Raw genomic sequence first — 26,615 nt, forward strand, 5'->3', positions numbered from 1 at the left:
GAAAGCCGTAAAAAAGAGAAAAATTGGGTTTCTTGCTTTCCAATTATTTAAAACGTACCTACAAAAGGTGCTTTCGGGAAACGGCTGGATGGCATTTGCTTCCACAAAGGGAAAAATAATCTTTGCCTGTGCCGTAAAGACTCGGGGATGAATGCTGGATATCGATCATCCTTCTAAAATGTTAACTGCAAACTTTATGGCGCTTCCACTAAAAATCCTTACGCTGATTTTCAGATGTATCTCCTTTGTTGGTATTTTTCCTAATTAGATAAAGAGAGCTGTGTAAAGAGAGGTGTCTAATGCAAACCAGCCTATTTCTTCTCTGAAAATGATCTGAACTTATCCAAAGGTTACACCTACCTGTGATGCTCACGTCATTTTTTGTATCGCTACCGCATTTAATCATCACAAATGCCGAGCACTCCTTTTGCTTTGCAAAAATCCCTTAAAACCAGAAAGGGAATAAGACTGCACCGAAAACAAAACCAAACTCCCCGGCGCAAGGGAGGGAACGGAAATCGGGCGGGTGCCAGCGAACTCCGACTTCTTTTAAGCAGGATATCCCCAAGCTTTTAAACAATAATAAACGCTTCATTCTCAAAATACAGTTCTCTGAAGTGCTTGTTTCCTTCTAATTGAAATTAATTGGGTTTTAATTTTCAGTAGGAGATGCCATCTCTATTTTCAGACTTGTTTACAGCAATATACAGCATACAGACATTAAAACTGCAATAGATATTATTTACAAAAGGATAGATCTCTGAATGCAAACTGCTTATTAAATAGTCCTAGTGAAATTCTTGCAGAAAGCTTAAGAAACTAGTAAACATATTTGATTTTTATAGCATTACCTCAAAACACCAGGAACATAACCCAAAGCAGTTCCAGCTGTTTCATGTATACTTGAATGATTTTGGAAACTTTCATTTTTGACGCACCCCTGAAGGGCCCCACTTAAATTGTAAATGTTTTTGTTTTGGTTGGCAGAAGCCCCTGTACAATCACTGATTTAATATCAGCTTTAAAGCAATAATAAAAATAATAATCTCACTCGCATGCCAAACCACCCATGCTGCTGCAGACCCCAGGGGAGGGACTGGCTGTGGGAATCCGGCTCATCGCTTCCCATCGTGTTTTCTTAACTCTCTGCAAATTTGAAGATGCCGTAATGGAGCCTTCTTCGCCCTGACCCCTGGGCAGGCAAATTCAGTCGCTTTCCATAATTAAGCAGTCCCAGCACTGGCACAGTAGGCTGTATTCAGCTCTTGCAATTCAGGGTAAGAACAGCCAAACTACATATGATTTCTGAAGATTAAAGATTTTTGGGGAATGGCCACAAAGCTTCCCAACGTTACGTACAAGGTGAGAGAAACACAACACATACTGCTTGGCCGCTCTTTTTTTTTTCTTGTTACATTCTGAAATTCAGTGGGTTTTTTACCCACGTCTAGGAAGTGTCGCTATATAAAATGTATGTAATTTTTGTTGGCTTTTGCTTGTTTCTTTTTTCTTAAGGCATCAAGCATCCTCCTTCAAAAAAAGTCAGAAAATGGCAGAAAATCTCCCCGCAGCCCTCCTCTCTCGCTTGCCACTGCACAGCTCACCCTCCCTCGTCTTTTCTCTTTCCATTTTACAACACACACTTCACGCTAAAGCACTTCCACTCCTTTCCACGCAGAACCCACCCGACGACGCTCCTGTCACGGAGAGCTCCGGCCCAGGGAGCTGCAGAAGACGGGACCTTTGCTTTCTGTGGCTCAGAAACACCTGGCTCCGTCCCCAAACCCTCGCACACTGATCCCATCGCTGTGCGTTAGCCATCCTCTGCACACCCCTCAGCACTGATAAACTGAGGGTTCAACCTTGGGGTTAAAAATTACCACCTTATATCTGGCTTGAATTTGTCTAACTTATGATGCCTTGGACTTTTCTTTTTTTCTCTTGGAGTATCAAAGTATCTCTCCTCTCTCTCAGATGATGTTTCCCAGGCCTTTACATCATTCTTGCGCATCTTCTCCAAGGCTTTTCCCACCTGATGGAAGGGCCCACCTGCCTCAGTCCCACCGGAGAAGCAACTCCCCGGGCCTGAAGCAGAAGCGATAGCTCATTTTGGTCACAGCTCTGCAAATAAAGTTCTGGAAGCTCACGCTCATCTGCCAACCCATCCTAATTCAGTCGCTGTTTATCGAGATAACCCACCATCGTAAGTATGACATGTAGCTTTTGCTTCCGTGCATCAGATTTCATCTTTCAATGTATTAAATCATATATTAATTAACCTCATTAAACCAGGTGATCCAGAGCCATCTGCGCCTATGACGACTTCTCTTCAGTAATTTCCATCTTCGTCTCAACTACAAACGTCATCAATGATGTCTTTACAGTTTTTTTTCCAGATCATGGATAAAAATGTCAACAAGGATTAAGACAAAAAATGATTCTTTACAGGACTCCAGTACAAACTGCCCATTTTTAATCCACCTAATCTACAGTGTTCATTTTGTATCATTCTAGTTTTCTAATTAAAATGTTGCACGGTATCAAGTCAAATGTCATAGAGAAACTTAGATTGTAAAATCAACACAATTATCCTCATTAAAAAGAATCCTATAAAAAGATCCTGCAGTTTGATAATTTATATACTATAAATCTGTGTAGACTACTGTTAATTTTATTTCTACAGTTTGAACCCGCACCGTTATTGTTTTAACATGTGGCAAGCAAACCAGTTGTAGAGGCAAAACGAAGTTGTAACCAGCAGAAAGTAATTTACACCATGGAAAAATATTACTCAAAACCTTTTGAAGCTAAACCTAAGAGTTAAACTAGGCACCACTGAAAACAGGTGTCTGAGTTGCAGCTATAATATCATTTTAAGAACATCTACCTCAACCAGTGACTCCCCTGACGCACCATTCACGCTCCTACGGCCAAACCCGTCGTTCCAAATAGGGGGAAGACTCCTCCTCATCAAAAAATATCTTTTGGCCTCTTTATTCCCCACATCCCACCTCGCTAGTTAGTTAAAAAAAAAATGGTTTTGGACTCGGTGGAGGAAGAGAAAGGCACAATAATATTCACAGAGCTGTGGTGACATAAAGATATTGGTACATCAGGAAACTCATTTTGTCATTATATTGCACTGTATAAATAGAAAACATAATTAATAAGGACAGGCATGTTAATTTTGGTTCCTTTCAAAACCTGGAGGCAAGGGGAGGAGAAGAGGGAATGACAATATTTGGCAATAGGAAGAAAAACAGTTGCAAATGAGACATTTTTCAATGCCCTTAACTAGCTTTTAGTAACAACTGAGAATAAAAATAAACTTATAAACACTTTCGTGTCCTTTAGAGTGCTCAATTTAAACAGCATATTTAATCTAAGTCATATGTAACATTATAACAATGCTCTTTTTGCCCTCAATATGAATTAAGAATATTAAATATGTATGTGAAATAGTAGCCTGTGCTGGAACATCTCCAGAATGAAATTCTTAATATGAGGATTTTTCCTCTCTTCTTCATTTTTTTTTCTTTTTTTTTTTTCTTTTTTTTTTACTTCAAGCCGCAAAGATATTCAAAACTAGGTCAAGCTTACAACGCTCAACAAAAGTAAAAGGATCTGCAATTTCTTGGATTAATTTTTTTTAAGTATCTTCCTTTAAAATTTACCATAAAAAGATTTTCCATTTCCTTCATGAAAAGGATAAATACAGATACAGATTTCTCTACCTCCCTGGAAACAAGCATACACAAAAATAAGGACTACTAAAACACAGCTTTCTTCCTATCCTTGGTAGGCATTACTGCTCTGAAATTACATCTACTGTCAAGTAAAGTCAAACTATATGTCCTCTAGAGACTAATCCACTGCGCAAAACATACAGAATTTCTAAGAAATTAAAAGAAACAAGATATCCAATTTTTAGGAATAAACGTGCATAAAAATAAACGTGACTCTGGTTTGCTACGTGTATGACTACAAGGGACATACACAGCAACCTTAAATTGTCAGCAACTGCCTCTTCATTCGCATTTTATCACTTTCTAAATTCTAACAGATGTCAAAGTCAACTTGTATTATTTTTTTAAATAGTAAAATAGACTTAGAAAATTAAAGGAAGGAGTCATTACCTTCCCCTCTGCTGTCTGTCCCACATGCCCCTGATGTGCCCAGAGACCCTACCCATTTCCCCACCTGAGAGGCAAATCATCTGGCCACAGACTGTTGTTCAGATGATGGGATACACCTTCTGCCAGCAAAATCGAGGAACAAACCAGTTCAGTTTCTAACAAACCCTCACTAGCCTCCATCCCCATTCATACACTGAGTAGACAGCACAGTGCTTCCCAATCACTCCATGGAGCTCCACCCTTATTAAAAGACATGTTTTTCACCTTTTTGTGTAGTGTTCATCATCATCCTTGCAGAAACCTGCTTGCCATCAGATATGGCTTGCAGACTCCCTACACTACAGCTTTCAGTGGAAAAGTGATTTACCTAACTAAAAACGCATTTAACAAGACAAACTCTAAAAAAGTGTAAATTTAAATTTCAAATTCCATCTCTCTGAAAAAATGCTGCAGCCAGATCAAAGAAATCAAATTGGCTGGACTGCTGCAATGCAGCAGAAAAACACCAACTCAACTGCTAGAGCTGTGGAAGTGAAGAGGTGGGATGCTTGAGAGAGGAGAAGCAAAACCTGACAAGGAGGAGACCTGTAATCCACCAAGAAACTAACTTCAGCCTCTGTAGTAGATACCATAAGGATCTCATACCGTGAGGGCACGCAGCTAAGGAAATACAATATCAGATACATGGAGCCTGGGTAGAGGAACCTTAGTGGTGAACCTAATTTTCACTGCAGTCAACGACAAATGAACAAGAGAAGATCTCTGGTTATGTTGGTAACGGGCCAAAGTAAATATTAACAGTGATTAATAAATAAATGCTGGTCTACTAAACTAATGGTCAATGCTGAATACCAACGAATTACTTTGGATCCCCACACCACCAGTAACAACCAGTGGAACAGCAATAACCTGGAAAGAATAAACAGCCAACAAAGGATTAAGAAAAAAACTTAGCATAAAATCTTATAACAACTTCAGTTGGAAAGGAGCACAGGAGATCATCTGGCCTAACCCAACCTCCTTCTCAAAACAGGGCTCCAAAATGCAATTTGTACACCACTAATTTCTGGTGATTTGGGAAACATATATACTGGTGAAGAAGTCCAGGTAACGCCATGACTCTAGTACCATCAGTGACAGAAAGATGCTGCAACGTAAGTAACTTGAAGACCAAATCCAAGTTATGGGCAAGGTTTATTAACAGCTAGTGATCAAACAGTCAAGAGATGCGAAGCCATTTACAATGCTTAAATAAATAATGAGGATTAGTGCCTCATTAGCACAGTAGGTTTTATCAACAGGATGAAACTTCCTGGAGGCACTTGGGAAGTGCTGGGGATAGATAGGACAAAGAAGGTGCCAAACTGTTAATAGACCATCAAGTGATCTAGTTGGATGAAGACAAGAACAGATTTGCAAAAAGACCTAATAAATGGGCAAAAAATGCTGGATTCCTCTATACGGCTTGACATCCTCACCCCCAAAAAATAAACCTGTGCTGTGACAAAGCTAACCGAAGAAAATATATATTGACTTAACAGCACTTGTCTTAAGCTGTGTATTTCTGGTGTTAAAAAAGGCGGACTTGTACTGTGGAGAGCCCGTATCGGTTTTCCTTTTCTCTTACATGGTCTACAGAGACTTAAAACAAAAATCAAAATTCATGAAGGAACCGGGGGACCAGCAATGCTGAAGCTGCTGGATGAGTGTGAAGGGTTAGCGCTGGGCCAGGTGGGAAGGAAGTCGACTGGAGTTTCCAAATTTAAACAGTAATTTCCAAAGAGTGGATCTACATCCAAGAAAGTGCTCGATGACCCCAGTCCAAAGACTCCCGTCGGATTGTTCCACCGCTAGCGGGTGGGAATTCGGTGCCTCGGTCCCCTCCCTGCAGCCTGATGGACCAGCAGCAGGAGACTCTTACCACCGCCAGCTAAAAAGCCTTTCATATTAGGACAACCTTCTGTCAGAACCCTTTTGTGACAATGACAGATAATCACGCTAAATTATGAATAAAAGAGGCAATGACGACTTTCTGGAAAAGCACCAAAACTGAAGGGAAAAGGCGCATGAAAATATTTCTAATAGAGCTCTGAAAAATTATTTGTCTACAGCTTATCAGTGAAGACATCTTGGCATGAAGAATGTACAACTCCAAGAGCATTTGTTACCTTGACCTAATTTATGTATATACAAATATTTTTATATAATATAAAATTATATAGTTATATTATATGAATTTACATAGTATAAATTTACATATCTATTTTATATATGTGTGTGTGAATTAGATAAAAAAACCAACTTGTAATTAGAAAGACACACACCCAAATCAAAAGAGAATAATGTATAAGACTTAAAATCCAGTTGCTATTCCCCTGCATCTTGTAGGGGTTTTCCTGACTCGTGAGGAAAGTATAAAGCAATCCCCGTACTTTATTCACCAAAATACATTGCGGATAAACTACAGCAACTTTCCAAGGCATTTCCACAACTCCCTGAATCGTTAGGAGCTTTAACTAATATTCCCTCGCAGTGCAACCTGGTTTGCTTGAAAAAAATTACATTGCAGTTACGCAACGCTTCTTTAAGCCATGGAAACCCAAGCAAAATTTTGTTTATTGGTATCCGAATCCCTGTATAAAACGACATTCAGATATTTCCTGGCAACCGGCCCCACAATTTACAAGCCCACACCACTTTGCAAATATACATGGCAAGATATTTATCGCAACCCATCCAAAGTTTCTTGATTCAGTGTCTGCTTCCCGTACTCCCGCTGAACGTTTACATAAGACGATTGCTTTTAATCTTTATGTATTTGCTTTAGATGTGCCCTGACAACCACTTAGAAAAGTGGCATTTTCCTGACAAAATGAATCATTTACCTTCTATCACCAAGTTGCAGATCTTTGTTACCAAAATAGAAAGGCTAAAACATGCCCTAGGAAGTCTCTTTCTCTACTTTAAAATTACAGGGAGCAGATATACGCAATTTGAAAATCCTGTGATTAAAAAAAAAAAAAAAAAAAAAATTAAAAGTGACACAATTTCCCGAAGCATGGGCTCATAATGGGAACAACATATTGCGACGAGTGGATTGCACACAGGAAAAATACAGCGTGGAATTGCACAATTCCTTCCTAAGTCAAAGTACTGACAACACACTCTGCTGAGAAAACCTTTTTGTCCTCTGATTTAATGATAAATTTCATGTGACTTTTCTTGGTTGGGGGAGTGGAACAGAAACAAAACCAAAACACTGTCCTGACGTGTTAGCATTAAACATCTCCTTTAAGAAATAAACTTAATCTCTTTTATTGTTACATAAAGTTCTATTTTCAGCCTGAACAAGGGGAAAAAAAGAAAAAGAAAATAACCACCATCATTCTCAAAGCAAGTATCCATTAGAGGTTTAAAAACATAAAGGAGAAATCCTTTTTAAGGAAGAACAGGCTTTGATTTCCAGCCCTATACTCCAGTTTCCACCACCTCTGCTTGACAAACGGTGGTCAGTGCTAAACTCCTCCTCATCCAAAGCATCACCTTCCTCAAACTCCTGTCCTTCCACAATATTAACCACTTCTGTTTTTTTAAGCCTTGACCTTCTCAAGGCTCTCTCTTCCTATTTGTATTTAATTTCTGACATCCCTCCCTTCCCAGAAACGAGCAGTCCTCCTCTTCCTCCTCCTCCAGCATCCACCGAGGTTCAGATATTGACATCCTGCTTTTTCCTCTGCCCATCCTGTTCCTTGATCTGAGCAAACTCCATCATCTTTATACTGACAGCTCAAACTCTGTGTTTCTCCAAAACGAAACTAATTTTAAGTTTTGCGGAGGTACAGAATGTGCATTCAAGATCACAGCAGAACTATCACTTCATTCTCCATCCTCCCCTGAGACTTCAGCGGTCTCCAATTCTTCGTCTCAGCAGATAATGCCATCAGGCTGCTGCTTCACAGCAGAGCATCAGCAGCAATTTGTCTCCCACTCTTCCCATCTTGGCTAGATGCAAGTTGTGCTACTTCTACTTTGCGAATTAAAAAACTGATGAGGAACACAACTCTCTTCTTACGATCTTTAAGTCACCTACTATATGTTTTTCCAATGATGAAAACCACATTCCCCCATCAAGCCCTTGCCAAATATTGCTACTTGGTTATTTTCTTCCTTTGTTCTTTTCATCATCTCTCTCTTTAAGCCCCTGCATTTAACTGGTTTTTGGTGACTCAGGCACAACTCAAGATTTTTTCCCCACTGCATGTAAAAGATGTAATTACAGTTGCTCACCTCCATTTTCTATCTACTAAGGATACACAATACCATTTTTCTGCTTGCTGTATTCACCTTCAAGCTCTTTGGCTTTTATAGATAGCATTATTCCTAAGTATGTAATCTTTTTTCCCTTAACAAAAAATCCCACACCAACGTCTTTATTATAATACCACGAATCATTATTATTAGTCAACAGCATAAATGTCCACTAAGTGACACATGCACTTCTGTTTTTTATTTTTTTGCTGAAAAACCATTTGCTTTAGAGTGGTTTCCTACTACTAGCTTACTTCATCTGCAAGTTGAAATATAGAGTGACCTCTCCATATGGCACTTTCAACATATGGAAAAAAAATACAGATGCACAAATGTTTTGTATAAACCAGAGAGAAATGGCAAAGCATCCTTCAACTCCAATTTATCTCTTTTGTACCAATACAGTAATTTAGAAAAATTAAAATGTTCCAAAGTTGTCTTTGATAATAACTAAAGCCCTTTTTCAGAATGTTGTTTTTGAAAGCCTGGACTATAAAGGTCTTCAGTAGTAAGCAAGAAGATCTTTTGTGAAGGAAAATACCAGTTACTGATGCCTATCAGGCAATCAAATGTGCCCCTGTGTGGGCATGCACACTCTCATTCTCAGAACAGACTTGCTGATGACTGAGCTAATGCTTTCAGAGAAATTATTTTTTTCCTTCAAAATCCTTCAGAAAATTGTCTTGTTTTGTTTTAACAATAATTCCAAAATATTTCAAATCATGTGAATAATGATCTCAGGTTATTTAACCAAAACATGTCATAACACGGGTACAGCCACATAGAGAACCATCTTTTTATTTTCCATGAAAAGGAGAAAGGTTCAATACCATAAAATTAGACCCATATGGAGAAATGGCAGGATGACGCTTACTAATCTGTCCTAAAATCTGAAAAATAGACTTGATCTAAAAAAAAACCCAACCCCTCAGACCTGATCCTCTACATTCAACAGCTTAAAGCAAGAGATGTATGTAGCCAGCTACTTTGCAATATGTTAGTACCCACAAGCAGATTTACAGATCTAAAAGCATGAATTTACTGTTTTCCTGGAGGCAAACAAAATAATATCATCTTCCCGAGGTGTTGCCCTCCCACTCCGCAGCAAGGAATGGCCATCCCATACACTGCCTCTCCTCCGCAAGCGCAACGTCCACACCCACCAAGAACCCGTCTCCAGCAAGGGATGCAGTTCGGCGGTCTCCGAACAGCGGCCCTGAAGGGTCCCAGCTAGATGAAGTACATCTCTATGAGCCTCTACCACGGTAACCAGGACATGCTGCTCCCACCGACCGAATTTCCAAGGTGGCCAAGTTGAATGTGTCATAGGGATGTAAAAAGCTCCTGTTCAGGCGTTTCCTTTTCAACAAGATAAAAGCTTCTCTTGCGGTGTGTTCTCCAGCTGAAAAAAACCAAAAAGGCACCCGTGGCAACACAGGCAGGTGATGTTGGGGGTATATAATCCAAGCACAGAGGCTGTTGGGAATATTAATCCAACGGGCTCCACCTGCTCAAGAGAAGATGGCGCGACAGGACTCGGAAAGGACCGCTGGGGCTTTAGGGGCATCTGAAAACACGGCACTAGCCCTGACCATGATGCAGCATGGCTGCTCCACAGTAACCTTGCTCCATCAGGAAAGGAAGAGTAAAGGCAAATGAAATGTAAACTCTGCAGAAAGCCGACCTGAAGAATGCAGGTAGTGTGTCATTCCATCTTCTATTACAGCAATGTCACTATATGGTTTACAGCTCACATTTTTTTCTTGACATAGATCTACCTATTAATAAAAAAGTTCCTCGGCAGCAGCATACTCAAACTGTAACCAGTAACGTGTTAGCTCCTTCTCCTTATCTTCAGATGTTAAAATTGAGTTAATCTCTCAGCAGAAATGCATGGATTGCTGTCCACGTAACATGTGCACCGTATCCCATACAAGCCTCGTTGATGTTACGTGATCACCAACCGGAGGAAACAAAGCACTGCAGGATAATAAAAACTGGAGGCGCATGAGGGCCAGAAGAAACACTCCTTATTAATAAACTCAGAATCTTTGACATAAAAAAATTATGTCTGATTTTCTGATGTCCCTGGTCAGGGTACTTTACTGGTTGTTTCTCCACGATCCTGTTCAAAGGGTTGATCCATCCTTTCCCCAACTACTCCCACAAATACATACTGTCCCGTACTGAATTCGGTAAGCCTAGATGTGCTGCACTTCACCATCTGCTCTATTCCCACTTTAATCCAGCTCCCACCTGGCTGGCACAGCCCAAAGTCCTGCGACAGAAGATATCTGGGCACAGCAACAACCTGGGGCCTCAGCAGCTCCCGTTGAGAGACTGCCAACGTTCCCTTGAATCCACCCTTCTTGCTACGCTCTCCCGCACCCAACTGTGAAATTGTTATTAATGATGCCCTGTCATCTGACCCACTTATCTCAAAATAGCAGTATCTGGGATGGGCTAAAAACAGAAAAAAAAAAAGAGGAGGGAAGCTGCATGTTTTGCTTCCTGGATAACTCCTCTTAGAAAAGCCAACTCTGTTCTGATTTTCTCCACTATTTTTTCTCTTTCTTTCCTTTCTTCTTCAACTTCTCTTCTGTATCTTCCTTTGGTTTCTCTCTGCAAGAAGAGGAATCGGGTTAGGAAAAAGGAACGATGGAGAATGCTGATCTAAATTGCTTCACATCTTCAAAAATGTGGAGAGAAAATGATGGGGCGTGGGAAAAGAATGGAGCCCTGTGGGTTTTCTTTTCCAGAGATGACTTTCTTTTTCCTTCTGGCTCATGACTGAAGGAGAGATGAGAGAGTAAGAACTGCTGGAGATTTTGACAAATATTGAAAAAAGAGAAACATGCAGCTACAATTATTTGGAGAATAAGAAGCAAATGCTAAAGAAAAATAAACCCCACAAATATAGACTATGGTCTCTTTCCAGAGGGAAAAGGCTTTATTCAGTCTGAATCAAATCTGTTTATTTTTCACATTAATTCAAGTGTGGATTTCATATAAAATTAGGTGAATACAGCGGTGCATCAGAAAACATTCTTTTATCATAAGAGGGAAGACACGCGGTTCTGTTTCCTGAAGGATGACGAGGAATCAGAAAGAAATAAAAGCACAACCTTAATATTGTAACTAACAATGTTAAAATGTTCTTGCCTGCAAATTCTGAGGCACCACGATGCACTTTTTGTTTACACTGATTTTTGCAAAGACTAATATAGATTAAAACCGACCCCGGCATTCTGCACTGTTGTCTGGAACAAGGTTCACTTCTGGTTCGGAAGAAAGGACCCTCATAATAAAAATACGGTACACGAACCCGCCTGGGATCTGAAACACAGGGTTTGTTCCTGCCGCAGGTTGAGCCATTTTCCAGGGACCCAAGCAGAAGGCACTGTGCGAGAGCTGCCAACAGAGATCCTCGTTTCTCTCTAAAATGGCTAGTAAGTCTTTCCTCGTCACCCTTGCAAAAACCAACGAGAACGGTTAACCTACCGACACTGAAGGCAAATACAGAAAGCGAATATTTATTTAAACATAAGCCGTTCTTGGGGCATCCTTTTGTGATTTTGTTTTCTTACTTGCGACCTTCGGGAAGGAAGGACACATTCAAAGCCTCAGTCGCTGTTTGTTTGCAGAGGTAATATCACCCATGTAATAGCACAAGCACCTGATTATTTGCCTTCACCAACCGATAGATCAGTGAAAACATTTTCTGTTTGTTTTTAATTCTTTTAAATTAGAGGTATCTTTCACCAAGTTAAAAGTTTTCAGGAGGAACGGGGTTTGCGCTCAGTGACATTTTCAGAAAGACACGAGAAATAATATAAAATGACTACTATTTCTGCCTCCTGACGGGGTTGTTGGAGTATTTTAAAACAGCTTTCTAAAATAAACCGACTTTTTTTCCTGCACAGATTTGCCATCAGGGAACCAAATTCTATCCTTATAAGGTTACAACAAAACAAAAGTCCTGAAAAAAAGTACAAAATCCAGTTTTTAAATCAGGAAACAGGATACTAAGATACAACAAAGTTTAAAATCAGTTTCTTCAGAATTAGCAATAGTCAGATGGTTAAAAAAATAATCTTCCCAATAATCACCCTCTTGTCCTTCACCCCAACTCATTCCTCTCCATCTAGTTAGATCTTAACCTACCAGAGCTACAAAGCTAAAGCAGAGATTTTTTACGCACCGGCAGTATTCAGGCTTTACCCACTGAATATTTTTGTACACACAGACATGGTTACTTTTACCATTAAAGAATTCAAACTGCTATGGCAAGGCAGAAATTACTTAAACAACTTAGGCAACGAGCACCGATACTGAACCTGCATTAGAACCACAATATACACAAAAAGAAAGAAAAAAAAACCTTAGGGTTAAACATTGGAGAAAGATCTTACGAACAATGGACTCTAAAATAGTTTGTAAGAATCTAAAATAATGTCCATGCTAAGCTAACACAGAAATCAAACTATTTGAAAAGAAAATCAATAGTAGGATTAATGTTCCAGTTCTCTCCAAAGAAGGACAAAATGCAGAAAAAAAAGCTTGAAAAGCTGTTTGCTTTTCTATTTTATCTAATTTTTGCTGTGGACCTTATTCTATTTAAGAAGTTGCATGAGAAGCAAATTGCTCCAAAGCCGAGCTGAACCTCACCCAAGGTTAACTGCAACACCAAACGCAGGCCATTTCCTTCGGTTTCTGTTTTGAAAAAGAAAATATTACCTAAACACAAAGAAACAAAGGATGCTGCTATGGCGGCTCGTACAAGCACGTTACATTTCTGATGTCTGCAGTACTCAAAGTCTGCGTAAGTAAACTTTAAAGGATATTGAGAGGAGAAGTTATTTTCATCCTCTTTTTCATTTTCCGACACTACAAGTTGAATCGTATATAAGATTTAACTGTACTACATACAAAAGCAGCGGCACACCAGTGAGCACTTCATTAATTAAAAGCCAGAAAAGGAAGTTTGCTAAACGAAGCAAATGTTCTTATCACTCCTATCTATATTCATTAAAACTGACAGGAAACCAAATATCACCATCTGTCTACTTGCAATAAAGACACTAAAAACAGCTCCGGGGTAGAAGAATAATATAAAGTATAAAACTGCAGTTTTTCAAGTTTCAGTTTTAAATGGACAAAAGAGAAACTGATGTCAGACAGGGGAGAATAAAGGATGACAAGGAGCTGGTACAGGAGACTGAAGAGGAAATTACATGTTTTAGAATATAAACTGAAGCTCCTTCGAAATCTCACAAAACAAACGACAAACCTCAAGTTCCCTCTGTATTTCTCATTCAGACCAAGGGGTCCGCAAAAAGCCAAGTATTGCAACGGCAGCTCATTTGCCTATTTAGAAATAACTGCTACCAAAAACATTAGGAAAATTATATTACGCTACATAAACTGCAAAGTTCTAATGCTCAAGCAAGTCCCAGGAAACACGTCTGTCGTTTTATTATGTACTGACGCACTTCTTTATATTTACGAGAGATAATTTTTTAAATTATTCCTATATTTGGATTTTGCCTGCAAGTCGGCAACTTGATCAAGTTGAGCAAGATTTGATGAAAGAAGAAGGATCGCAGAGGTAAGAACTTAGCTCTGAAAACAACACCATGGCTCACACCAGCGGTTGCAGAGGTCAACCCAAGGTCACTGCTTTAAGGCAGTTTCCAGCAGTTGTACAATTCCTACCTTCTAGTAATCGCCCTTTTTTTGCACCGCAGGAGAGAGGAAAGAAAAAACAAATAGATGGTAATAAGATATTTAATGACAGAAATGAAAATAAACTACTGCTCACATTTTCAACAGCATAGCTCCGAGTTGTTAATTCTGCACCATACCCCAGCTGCATTTTGCATAGCAATGAAAAGTGCTTCCAATTCCTCTCAATGCTGCATAAAATATTAGCTCTATAGTCACAGTTTTTAAGACTAAATAAGGTTAAAGTATTTTAAGGTTGAGATGAACAGAAAAAGAAAATTCATTGTTAAAACTGGCACCCAGCTCCCAGCCCCCTGCTGCGCCCAGGTACCGGAGCACATATGGCGCGGAGCAGATTTCTGCGATACCTACAGAAAGCGTAAATGGGGTTAGGGGAGGAGGAGCAAGGGAGCTAAAGACCAAATTGAAGGCTTATTGATTTTTATTATTATGTTCCTCCAGAATGGTACTTTTTTTTTTTTTGTAGTTTAATTTTCTTTCCTGAGAACAATAATTCATACATCTAAAAGGGCTCTCATTAATATTCTATGAGAATGCTTTTTTAGACTCGATACAATTACAACACAGCAATTATTATTCTTCTGTTAATACTTTAACAATACTAACAGACCCATTAACAGCTCAGCACAAGTATGAGAGGTGTTTAAGAAACAGAAGTGTAGGACTATTTCTGTTTACTAAAGAAACCACAACAAAATTATAGAAGGTAATAAAGTCTGAGTGTAAAAAGTTACTGCAAACCAATGTGCAAACGTGCCATCAGATTCCTCTTCGATTCGGAGGAATCTTCTTTTGAAAGTCATGTGAATCTATAAGGATATAGGAAAGGTAAAAGTCTTTAACTGAAGGTTGAAATTCAAGGGTAAATTCTCTTTTATGTTAAATATCTAACATAGAGACACAGCACATCCATTATCTGTCCAGGCCAATGAAATCACTGGGATGTTCAGAGACGACTTTGGAAAGCCAGTAGGCAAATGCGGAGATACGTATCTGAAGAGAAAATACAAAACCATCCATAAAAAATTCCTCTGTGTGGTTTAAAAACGCATCCAGACTGAAGCTGGAGAATGTTTGTTTATTCCAAGGGGCTTGTATGATATCTTTAAAAAAAAAAAAAAGAAACATTGTTGCGATGGGGGGGGGGGGGAAGCAAAATGTTGACGTTAGCTTTATAAACCTTTTAATAAAAAGCTACATTGTAAGAGTAACAAGTATATGCCAGAATATTATATTTTGAAAAAAATTTATTTTATATACACCTCGTTAGAGCTCCTAGTTTCCTACCGAGAGTAGAAATTGTGGAAGTTGCATTTCACTTTATTTACTAATAAGAAGCGTACAAAGACTGGGGTTCTGCAGGAGCACAGATGACCAGCAGAAAAGGTGAACTTCCCTGGCAGAAAGAGCGAGCACAATTCACTCCTGTCCTCCTGTCCACAGCTGCCGCAGGAACAACGGTGTAAATCAAAGCACCTCCACAGCACGTATTTGAGAAAACCAGCACCAGACTCCAGGCTCCCTGGATTTGAGAATGCCGGGCTGGGAGGAGCCTTCTGGGGAACTGAGAAAGCACCAATTTCCTATAATCCTCTTAAAAAGGTAAATGAAGCTCAATCTTGAAATGCACAGTGCTTCTTAGTCCCTCCCGTTCCTATATTGTGAGGCTGTTTCTGAATTTTTTTCCTTTAATTACATGAAACTTTGTTCTAATATTGTATATACACAATACTATCAATACTATTAATTTATAGTATGTTTATTTATAGACATATATATCAAAATATTAATTTATTAATGACCAGTCTGTATTTTTTTTGATCTTGTACCTACCTTGTCTACGAGCTGAAACATTTCCTTTGCCTGATCTTTACCTACAGATGAAGCTATCCTTTCTATAAGGTCACCATAAGGCAGCCACTTTTCTCTGGTTGTACCAAACCCCCTTGGCTCATAGGGTCACGTACACTGTGTTTAAATTCAAGATGTGTTTTGCCCTTTTGTACTGAAATGCATCACCTTCTCTTCTTTCTGACACATACAATAAAACCCCAATTTTCATAGTCAAGTTTGATATGAGCTTGCAATATGACTTATTTTGGACGGCAGATCGCTGTGACACCTCCTCATCTGCTGTAACACCTCCTCATCGGTATTATTCTTGAATTCACTTCAGGCAGTCAATAACAGTTTTCCATACACCTTTGTAAAAGCTCCCTAAAAATCTACTTTTAAGAAGTGAACGCTAAAGTGACAATATCCTCGTCACAACGCCTTCATGTCTGTTATTTAAAGTACAGCACCATTACATCTGTATGGCAGTAATGTAAGGTTCATCATGCTTTTGCTCTATAGCATTAAAAAACCTGACCCAAGAACAACTCCATCCTAGGAGTAGCTTTTAATCCACACACAGCCAAAATAATTTATTACTATTCACATTGCTTTAAGTATTTTCGAGTTGCTATTTAGATGGCCTTAGTAGTAATGACTGCAGCAAGCTGGAACAGGTTTGCCATAAAACAGAACCCAAGCTAGCACTAAAAATAAAACCTGGGTGTCTTGAAGCCTGGGAAAAGTACGGCAATGCTACAAGGGATTCAGTGCAAACCTGCAGAAGATATTCCCTACACACACAGCACTTATTCATTAATTTAAATGGACAGATGTTTACAGGCAGAGAATAATCCAGAGCTTCTACCGGTTTCTTTGACACTCCCATCACTCCCGTTCTCCTTTCCCATCTGTTTCTTCTCTCACACCTCACTCTTCTGCCCACCACCATCTTTCTTGCCTTGAACCAGGCTCAGGCCAATTATTTCTCCATGTCCTGGTCATGCCCTGCTCTTCCCCATGCCCAAGTGATGTGACGCAGGTGACGGCTGAGAACCCGTCAGAGCAGGGTCTCGGCGAGCTCCGGTGAAGGGGGCCCTCGCCTCTTGGGTAACAAGCCAACCTTTCTCTGCCATTTCTTCACACTATGCAGTAATTATAGCCCCTTTTTGTCTTTTTCCCGGTCCATCCCATTATTTCTCTCTATTTTACGTACTATCCATTACTTTTCAGGGTTTTGTCCTCTTTTATCCTCCTATCGCTATCACGGTCCTTAAGAGAAAGCCGAGGCTGTTAAGTACCACACATCTGTCATTTCAGTATTATGATTAGGAAGCAGATTCTGAAAATGCTGGTACCACCATAAAACTGGTTAACTAAGAAATCTCACCTTCGATTTTATCGCTTTATCACTGTTCTTGTACCCTTCCCTAGATACCTGCTGCTGATCACCATCAGAGACAGGATATTGAATTAGACACGCTCAATCTGCATCGGTACGGCTGTTCTTACAGCTTTATTGCTAGAACAAGTGTTTCCACCCAACCTAAGAAAAATCAGCAAGAAGTAAAATTACAGACTCTTGCATTTTATTACAAGTAGCTTTGTTGTGTGGTAGTCCCCCACTTCGTCATCTACGTTCGTTAGACTACTATGCAAAGAAAGTTAATTCTGGTGATGATGGGCACATATCTAAAGTACTCAGGTATCTTCTTTGATAGTGGTAGGAAACGTTAAGTATAGGAAACTTAGCACAAAATATTTTTCATCTGCTGAGAAATACGGGCGAAAATGCTTTGAACGTGATTTCATTAAGAGCATTAGCATAAGAAAGAAAAATGATTTGTCGGGAAACATCCACCATTTAAGATATTCCATGTTGTTTTCCGATGTAATTTTCCCCGAGCCACCAAGCACGGGTAGGTTTTGTGGTTTGGGCGGGGTGGGGGAGAAGGTTGTTGATGTTTTGGGAAAGCCTCCCGAAGCTTGCTTTACTTGCTTGCTCCTGATCCTCAGCTACGGTAAGAACTGGCTGCTGGCTGGAAGACCTAACTTCCAAGGCCAGCTGTAGGGAAAACTGTCATTATTTGATCCACTAAATCTAGAATTTAAAAACTTTAAAAAAAAAAGTTTAAAAACTTAAAAAAAAAAGATTCCAAGGAAATAGCTGAAGGTTTCCTCAACAGCAAAGTCCAAGTCCCGTTGGCCAAACCCTTCCAACCATATACCCACCCTTGGGTTCCAGGTCCAAGTAAAACTCCACTCCTCCCCACCAGTCTTATCTTGCCAAATTCAGAGCAGGAAGAAAATACGCAGAGGACCAGCATCCAAAGGAATCCACGCGGAGCACTGACCCACATGGCAGCGCTCCCAGGAGCCGGCTCCCCCAGTTGGTTTTTATTAAGGAACACACACGCTTCTGCGCTCCAGTCAGAAATATTCAGGGGCTCTAGCACATGAACAATAACTCAATAATCACATTTCCTTCTCTGTATCATAAAATAAACACAGTCTCTGAGATGGACTCTTTGGATTTATGTCCTTTCGAAAGAATTTAGTAATTGGGGGGAAAAAAATAAAACCCCAAGTAAAGTGCATGGGTTCAAAATGTGCAGTAAATACTTTTGAAAGCAATGTTCTCATCTGGGAGTATTGCAACAGATGTTTATCACGAGCTACCGCAACAGTTAATCCAACTCCGAGCCAGATTAACTCTTTGCCATTGGAAACAAGCCTTTTTTCCAGGGGCAGCCTACAGGAAACAAGGGGATGTGCCAGAACTGCTGACAACAAGCAGTTAACTGAATGAAGGGGGAAAAAAAAAAGCCATAAAGCCCAACCAAATAAACGAATGTCTGGCCCAAAAGACTTAGATGAACAGGTGTATGTGTGGGTGGGAGTGGGGGGAAAAAAATAAAGAAAAAAACATTTAAACAAAACCTCCACTGACATTCTGGTCACTGAAGTGGGTACACACAAAATGAGCCAAACAACATTTTTGAACAGTTCAGCAAATAATGGATTTTTTTTTATTTTTGGAGAGGATAGGAAATATGATTATTGATCTTGGTTTTCAAAGTGCCGTACCAATATATCACAGTAACAACTCAGAGGTTATTCTATTTAAAGATTTTCTGAGTAAGAATGAGAATAGGAAGCTACAAAACTACATTTGAAATACGGACAATTCAACAGAAACATTACAGTATTTTGAAATACTAAGAATTTTTAAAAATTTAGCTTAGGTATCCATACATCAAACGGTGGTAGCCTACTAGACTATTTTTCTCCCCCTCCCCCCCCCCCCCGAGTAATTTAATGGCAGGTTTTTAATTTTTATGTAACTAGTTATAGTACCTATGTATGCAATCTGGTATTTACTCCTTAAAGATACAAATGCAAATCACAATTTAAAGCATCATTATTTAAAGCTGAAATCGCCATTTCTTAACGGGTGCAAATCAGATCCCTGTTTGCAACCTTTCCTGAAGGCAAGTGAAGGGCTAGTAAGTCACTGCCCAGGGCCATTCCTCTGCTCCTAATTTCACAGGCATTTAATTTTGGGAAGTCTTTGAGTATATATGGGTCCCATGAAAACAGTGAGCGGTCCAAAAGAGCCAGGAGAAAGCCATCCCCCTTCACCATCCTAAGGAGATCAAGCAGAAGAGGTAAGTGCACCGTGTTCCCAACGCGCTCGCCTGAGCATCCCCTACATCCCCGGGACCACGCAGCGCCGCGGCTGCACCGGGATCTGTGTACGACTGCCAGGAAGCAGAGCTGGTTTGAGGATTTACAAAGCAAGCTGTGCAAGGCTGCACACAATTTTCATCTGAGGCGCACACCTTCCCCTTCATATTCCCAGCTGTGGTAACACAAGAATAAGAGTCACAAATTCTGGAAACTTTGGTCTGAACTTCCTTCCTGACTGAAGAAAATCTCAGCTTGCTGTTTGGTCGTTTTGGTTTTTTTTTTTTTAAACAGAGAGAAAAAACAAATGCCAATCTGTCAAGCTCAAAGACAATCTAAAGAGGTTTTGTTTATCTAATTGCTAGGCAGAACAATAAACGAATAAAAAGCTGTAGGAAGTCCTTTTGACTCCGCAGTATTTCTGCTGGTAATGCAGAACAAGTTTCTTTCTTGGTATTACTCCTAATCAACAAAAGCAATGGCAAACATTATCAGTCCTTTTATATTCGATGAAGAGATTGATGTTATTTATTCAAGAAAATCTTTATAAATATTCCTCCGATTCTGAAAGGGCCGATGACCACAAAGCCACGTGCTGGCAGCACCTCTACCCAGCCGTCTCATTCCTGTGTTAAGGCCACTGGAACGGCCACCCATTAGTCTGTTGACTAAACTACAATCGTTTGCAGCTTGTTTTGGTTTTTTCCCCCCAGATATCAAATGTGGTAAGTGCCGAGAGGAAGGTTTTGTTTTCTAAATTTTTAGTATTCCAAAGAAATATACTGACATTACATTCTGCAAGTCTTGCCAAGAACGTCTTTTGTGTTCACAGCTTCAGTGTTGATGATAAATTTTGAACATTAACAGTACAAAGTATGATTTAAATCAAAGCCTAAATCATAAATGTAAAAGTAATTTAAACTAGTGAACTGGAAACCTTGATTTAAATAATTTCATTTTGCAAATATAGTTCTCCTAAAGAACTATTTGCTTTCAATGGTGGTTAGTTCCCACTGAGTAGGTAAATAAACTACATGCATCTATTTAAATGATTATGAAGCCTAATATACTCTAGATCCTTTATTTTTTATATTTTATTAAGTAGACAATTTACTAGGCAATTATTTTTTTAACTATGATTTCTAAGTGCTTCAGAAATATTTAATAAGTCCTAAAGCACCTTTTATGATGATGATTATTCCCATTTTATAGAAGGATAACCCAAAGAAGAGATAATTAACTAGTTTGGACTCTTTCCTTCACTTGATTAAACTAGCTCTAAGATAATACGATTGATCTCCACTATAACAACTACCTGTTGCACATAATTTTTCACTCTGACCTAGCAATCATAATAATTTGCAAATACCAGTAAGAGAACAATTAGCAGTAAAGCCTCGGGAGGCAGCAGCAGAAGGGCTGGACTAAATATCTGCACAAGAACGAGGAGGTTTTGCTGGATGGTGTCACCAAGATATAACACTTGGTCTTATCTTTACTTCATCTTCCAAAACTCAGATGTAAAGGTAATGCACAGCACACTTTACTGCTATTCTTCACGACAACATAGCTTGCTTTATGAATGGCCTCAATTATTTTGCCGTGAATAACGATGGCAAAAATAGCCGTAAGCATTTAGATCGCTTCCACAGCCCAACCGAATCGTCACACCAGACTTTCCAAGTTGTACAACCTTTGGTTTGAGTACTCATTTCTTAATATTGTGCCTCAAAATCTGCACGATGTTGTGCCAACAGCGCTTACTGTGAATGTTTCAGAACAATTTCCATATACTGAATATTGCATATCCCAACGTGCCAGCTAGGTTGAGACCTTACACATTACACAGTTTCTGCCCTGAGGGACGGTGCCAGATCTGAAATGTTTATTAGTCAAGGTAGGTGAGGTATGAAAAGTGGGAGGAGAGGTACAGAATTATTTTTAAGGTTTTTCACAGTCTCTCACCATTGTGCCCACTTTTCACTGGTATGAAAAGCTGCTTGTGCCCCAAGTTGGCCCATGATGGGAAGCCGCATCTTTCATAAAGCACCAAACCATCCCTTACCGAGGACGAGCATCAATATCTCTCAGGTTACTTTGTTCTCCTGTAAATTTGCCTTTGCTGCGATGCTTACAAAAATTTCACCGGTTAAACATTAATGACCATCTCTGAGCTTTCCTGGGAGGGGCGAGAGGCAGAACACCAAGCGTTGGAGGAAAATAAAACAGTAAAAGACACAGTGGTCCATGACGAGACAAATTTGGCAGATGTAACCATATAAAATGCCAGCTCTCCCCTTCTGCCTAAAGCCCTAGCCTCCGTTAAGGGGGTGACCACTAATAGGCATGTAGAGGAGGAGGGTCTCCAGGAGACAACCTGTCGCTTTGGTGATGAACCCCACAACTTGCAAGGTCCAGCTGGATTCACCCATCTCATTGCAAGTCCTCATCTTCAGGAAATAGAGTGCTGTTCTCTCCAAAAGAAATTGCAACGGTGTGTGCCAGACGCCAAATCCCACCACACGTACCACCCTTTTTGCCTACGTACTAGCTCAGGAATTAGGGGGACGAGGAGAGACCGCAGGGAGCGAGAACGGGATGAGCCAGTTACGGGTCAGGGACCTTGCTGCGCCTGAGCAAGTCACCCTCCTAAAATGAAACCGAAAGAAGGTTTTATACTTAAAAACATCTGCTTTTCCTGCACAGGTTTACCAACAATATATATCAAGTGAACCATTTCACTGCCCTGGTCGCCCATCCACCACGCAGGCTCCAGTCCGTCCTGCCCTGCCATGATGCTTTAGACACGACGCTGCTAGTCTGCGCAGCGAGCGGGCTCCGGCGGGAACGTCGGCCCCGAAAGGCAGATGTTGTGTAAATTCATATTTCATAAACACTGTTAATTGTGACAAGAGGGCTATAAAAATCCTTGTACCGCTTAAATTATTTCTCCACTTAGAGCAACTCTACTACCAGAAAATGTTACACATCGCACTTTATACTGAACTGGCAGCGCTCAGCGATAACATTACAGCTCTATTAAATAACAGATAGAAAAATCACAGATCTTTAAAAACCACAAATTAATTTTGCTGCCGTCATTCAAAATAACCATTTAAAAACAAACATGCCATGCAATTGTCATTAAAAGTTTTCCAATCTAAAACTGCATGTGTTTAAATATGAAATATTTATACTTTTGAAATAAACATTGCTGCTCTCAGGGAAAAGTGCTACAGTAAGTCGCATGGCTATCAGACAGAAACTACCACCTTAAAGAAGTCAATAATCCCTCACACTTTACCAAGGAAATGTTCTCTCTCCATCCAACAAGGTCACAACAAAGGAAAAAACCAAAACACAGCAACAAAACAACTAAACGATACCTGCTAAAACTTTGATCCCTTCCTTCAGACACATAGGTAGGTAAAAGATAGGTAATGCAGAGACTAATTTTTAATAAATTTATGATTTATGCGTTTACTGATGCTGATCCGCCAGTAATCTATTCATAGCAGATTCATTGTATCCATATGAATCTTCTTCCATATACTGGAGTCTAAATTGTTGTCCAACTCATATAATTTGGGGGGGGGGGGGGAAACATAAAAACAACTAATTGAGTTTTACTTTTTCTACTCTGATTTTTTTTTTATGTTTTGTTGTTTAGAAAAATATTTATTACGAGTTTATTATCTATTTATATTTGGAAAAGAGTTTTTTTAATAATACGCATCTCCTTTAGGTAATGGTTTACGCTTACTAACATTTAGTAATTTAAATGCAAGAGTAAGAAACAACAAGGTTTTCTTCAGCTCTGTGGGGCCACTGGATCTGTACGCGGTACCAGATCAGCAACCTGGTACTGCGCGAAAGGGAGAAAAAAGACTTCGGCTGCTCCCTCTCACCTGTCTGGGTGAGAACACAAGCAGGAGACGTGGAGGGGTAATTCAGTTCTGCAGTACTCACGTCATCCTTCATATTTCTGCTACCACCGCAAGCAGGCAACGCCTGCCAGCCTGGCTGCCGTTTGTTTACACACCATTAGAAATCAGAATTTGCTATTTACGCTAAAGAAGTCTCAGTAGGTATCAACCAGGCATAGATATTATTCTGTCTGTTTTCTCAGGATGCTCTGGAAAAGTTTATACAAAATATGAAAATTATGCATGCCATTATGTAATGAAACCAAAAGAAATAAAATGTACGCATGGATATTTCTACTTTTAAACAGTAGTTACTGAACTGTAGCTAGCTTCATTTTAAAAGTACATATCACTTGTATCAATAAATAGTACTTACTTCATAATACAAAAAAATATATGTAGCTATCTGCATTTCTCATATACTCAAGTATTCACAATCATTTGAATACAATACACTGTTAAATTCAATTTAAACTCCCTGGATATTTATCATTTTAGACTATCTAAGTGATTTGGGTAGATAATCATAAAACTGCAGGTATGTCCCATTTTTTCTAGGAGCTGACAAATCACCGGTGGTGCCACAGGTGCCGTCTCCATTCACCATTATGTTTTACAAAGAGGATCACGCTGGCGCAGTCCCTCTCGGCGGTCAGGCTGCCTGTGCACCCATGGGTGCACAGGCAAGAGGCAAGGACCCAGTAACCTGCAGCAGCGCGGCTCCTCCATCTGCTTCCCACGCCCCAGAGGCGCAAGGGCTGCTCCTGCTCTGCGGGGCCAGACTGAAATTCTTCTGTTGCTCCCCAGAAAAACCTCTATTGCTTCCTACGGCTTCAGGCTAGCAACAAAAAATGAAGTTTTCAGGCCTAGCAATAGAGCAGGACCCACAAGCATCCTTCTGCCTCTACGACACACAACAAGGGGTTAAGAGCACCGTGAGCAAACTCAGGTGTAGATCATGCTGACTTCACTGACGGCACCACTGATTTTAACCCAAGTTTCTATATAGGGCACCTTAAAGGTTCAGTGGCAATTTTATTCGAAAGAAACATTCAGGCATTGATTTTTAACCTGCTTAAATCAGGTATCTGTATCTAAAATTTCCACTGTTCACTTATATCACAGAAATGATCATGCAAATACACTACAATTTCAAGTACTGCCTCCAGCTGGGGATGATACAGAGTATATTTAAATTTCTAGCTAACTACTAGATGGCACAGAAAGCACGCAACCCAGTCGTAACTGCAATGTTACTCAGAGAAAATGCCACAGAGAAAAGTTGCAAAATCTGTCAGAAGATTTTTCTGTCTTAAAACATATCTCAATCAGAAATAACCTTTGCCATGAAAAGCACTAGGAAACTCAGAACTTAAAAAGGTGGATGCAGTTTTAGTATGAGATGAAACATACATAAGAAATACAATAAATACAGTTGACTGTAAAATGCCTCATGAAAAAGAGATGAGATTAGATACGTTACAAAATAATATGGAGCTGAATTTGTCCCTGAACCATGTAACAGATTTACAAGACAAGATAAAAATGGAGGGTGCTTAACTTCGTATTTGTTATTTTAAATTTAAACCAAACAAAACACGTTTAGATAACAACAGACAATCACGCCCATTTCCAATTAGCTATAATCTCAGACTGACGGGGAAACAGTAATTTAATATGTAGCAAATCCGCAGAAATAACTTATGGGAAGGATCCAGGATTTTCAGCAGGGACCCTTCTGATTTACTTTCTGCCATCCAACACACGCAAACCTCAATTTTAAACCTGGAGATAACCCGCAGCGCAAACTCCGCGTTCGGAAAGTTCGCTCCGGCCCGAACCGGCGCAGCACCCGCCGGCCGGGGGAGGGCTTCACCGCCCCAGAGCCCCGCCGGCCCCCAGGGCCGGGCTCTGCCGGGCGGCGGCGGTAACGACGGTTTTTAAATACCCCCACCGGCCCCGACCGCTCTGGAGGCATCTCACATCCTAAACCCGTCCCGGCGGCGCTGGCTGCGCGAACTTCTGCTGAGCCTCTGCGCCCCCCGCACGGACACGGGCACGCACGCCCACCCTCCACCCACGCACAAAGAGCCCCTTCCCCCCCAAAGCCCCCCCCCCCCCGACGACGGGAACGGAGGGGCGCGCCGGCGGGCAGGGGCTGGGCGCTCCGGCCGGGCGCCCGGCGCTGCAGGAGGCGGCGCTCCCCGGCGGCCGCGGCTGCCCCGGCCCCACCGCACCGCTGCGCGCTGGCGCAGCCCGGGGGCGCAGCACCCCGCCCACCGCGCCGCCAGAGGGGGAAATAAAATAATGGGATCATTATTAAATAAAAATAAGATCAATCACCCGATGGGGCCTCAGGAGGCTGCGCAGGGCCGGGGGGCACCGACTGCCCGCCGCGGCCGGGCAGGGACGGGGACCCATCACCCACCTTGCATCCCCGCCGCCGGCTCCCCACCGGAATATGCCGCCGCCGCCGCCGCCGCTGAAAATACGGGGCAGGCGGGCGCGACCAATCGGGGCGGAGAGCCGCCCGCCCGCAACCAATGGCGGCCGCCCGCCGCCGGCCCTCCGCCAATCCCAGCGCACCTCATTACCCGGCCGGCGGCGGGGGGCGGGGCGGAGCGCGGCCGCGGAGGTGGGGAAGGTGCTGCGGGAGCCGGCGCGGGGGTCGGGAGCCGGCGCGGGGGTCGGGAGCCGGCGCGGGGGTCGGGAGCCGGCGCGGGGGTCGGGAGCCGGCGCGGGGGTCGGGAGCCGGCGCGGGGGTCGGGACCGCGACCCAGCTCTGCCCTCTTCTCCACCACCCGCCGGTTTTTATTTTTTCTTTTTCTCTCTCTTTTTTTACCCTTTTTCCCCACTCCTCCCGTTTTTCCTTTTTTTTTTTTTTTTTTTTTTTTTTTAAAGGGAGGGTGGGTACGGCACGACTTTTTCCAGATTTTTTTATGTAACCCCCCACTGAAACATACATCGTACAGACCAACAA

General features: G+C 41.0%; 1 protein-coding gene across 11 annotated transcripts in view; it reads right to left on the reverse strand.

Annotated features, from left to right (window-relative positions):
* Nucleotides 1–26,615, reverse strand: part of CTBP1 (C-terminal binding protein 1) — a 251,247-nt gene that overhangs the window by 132,113 nt on the left and 92,519 nt on the right. Inside the window, exon 1 of one of the 11 annotated variants that reach the window (XM_075148522.1) lies at nt 26,064–26,102. The exons of 8 other annotated variants lie outside the window; for them this stretch is intronic. Coding sequence is in view for 2 of the 3 variants with exons in the window: in XM_075148508.1 (XP_075004609.1) it covers nt 26,064–26,070 (7 nt within the window). In the remaining variant the exon portion in view is untranslated. Of the gene's footprint in view, nt 1–26,063; nt 26,103–26,615 lie in introns of those variants that run through there. 2 more of the 11 variants (XM_075148508.1, XM_075148509.1) reach the window with 2 other exon arrangements.

Source organism: Calonectris borealis, chromosome 4, assembly GCF_964195595.1.
Source record: "Calonectris borealis chromosome 4, bCalBor7.hap1.2, whole genome shotgun sequence".
NCBI classification, from domain to species: Eukaryota; Metazoa; Chordata; class Aves; order Procellariiformes; family Procellariidae; genus Calonectris; species Calonectris borealis.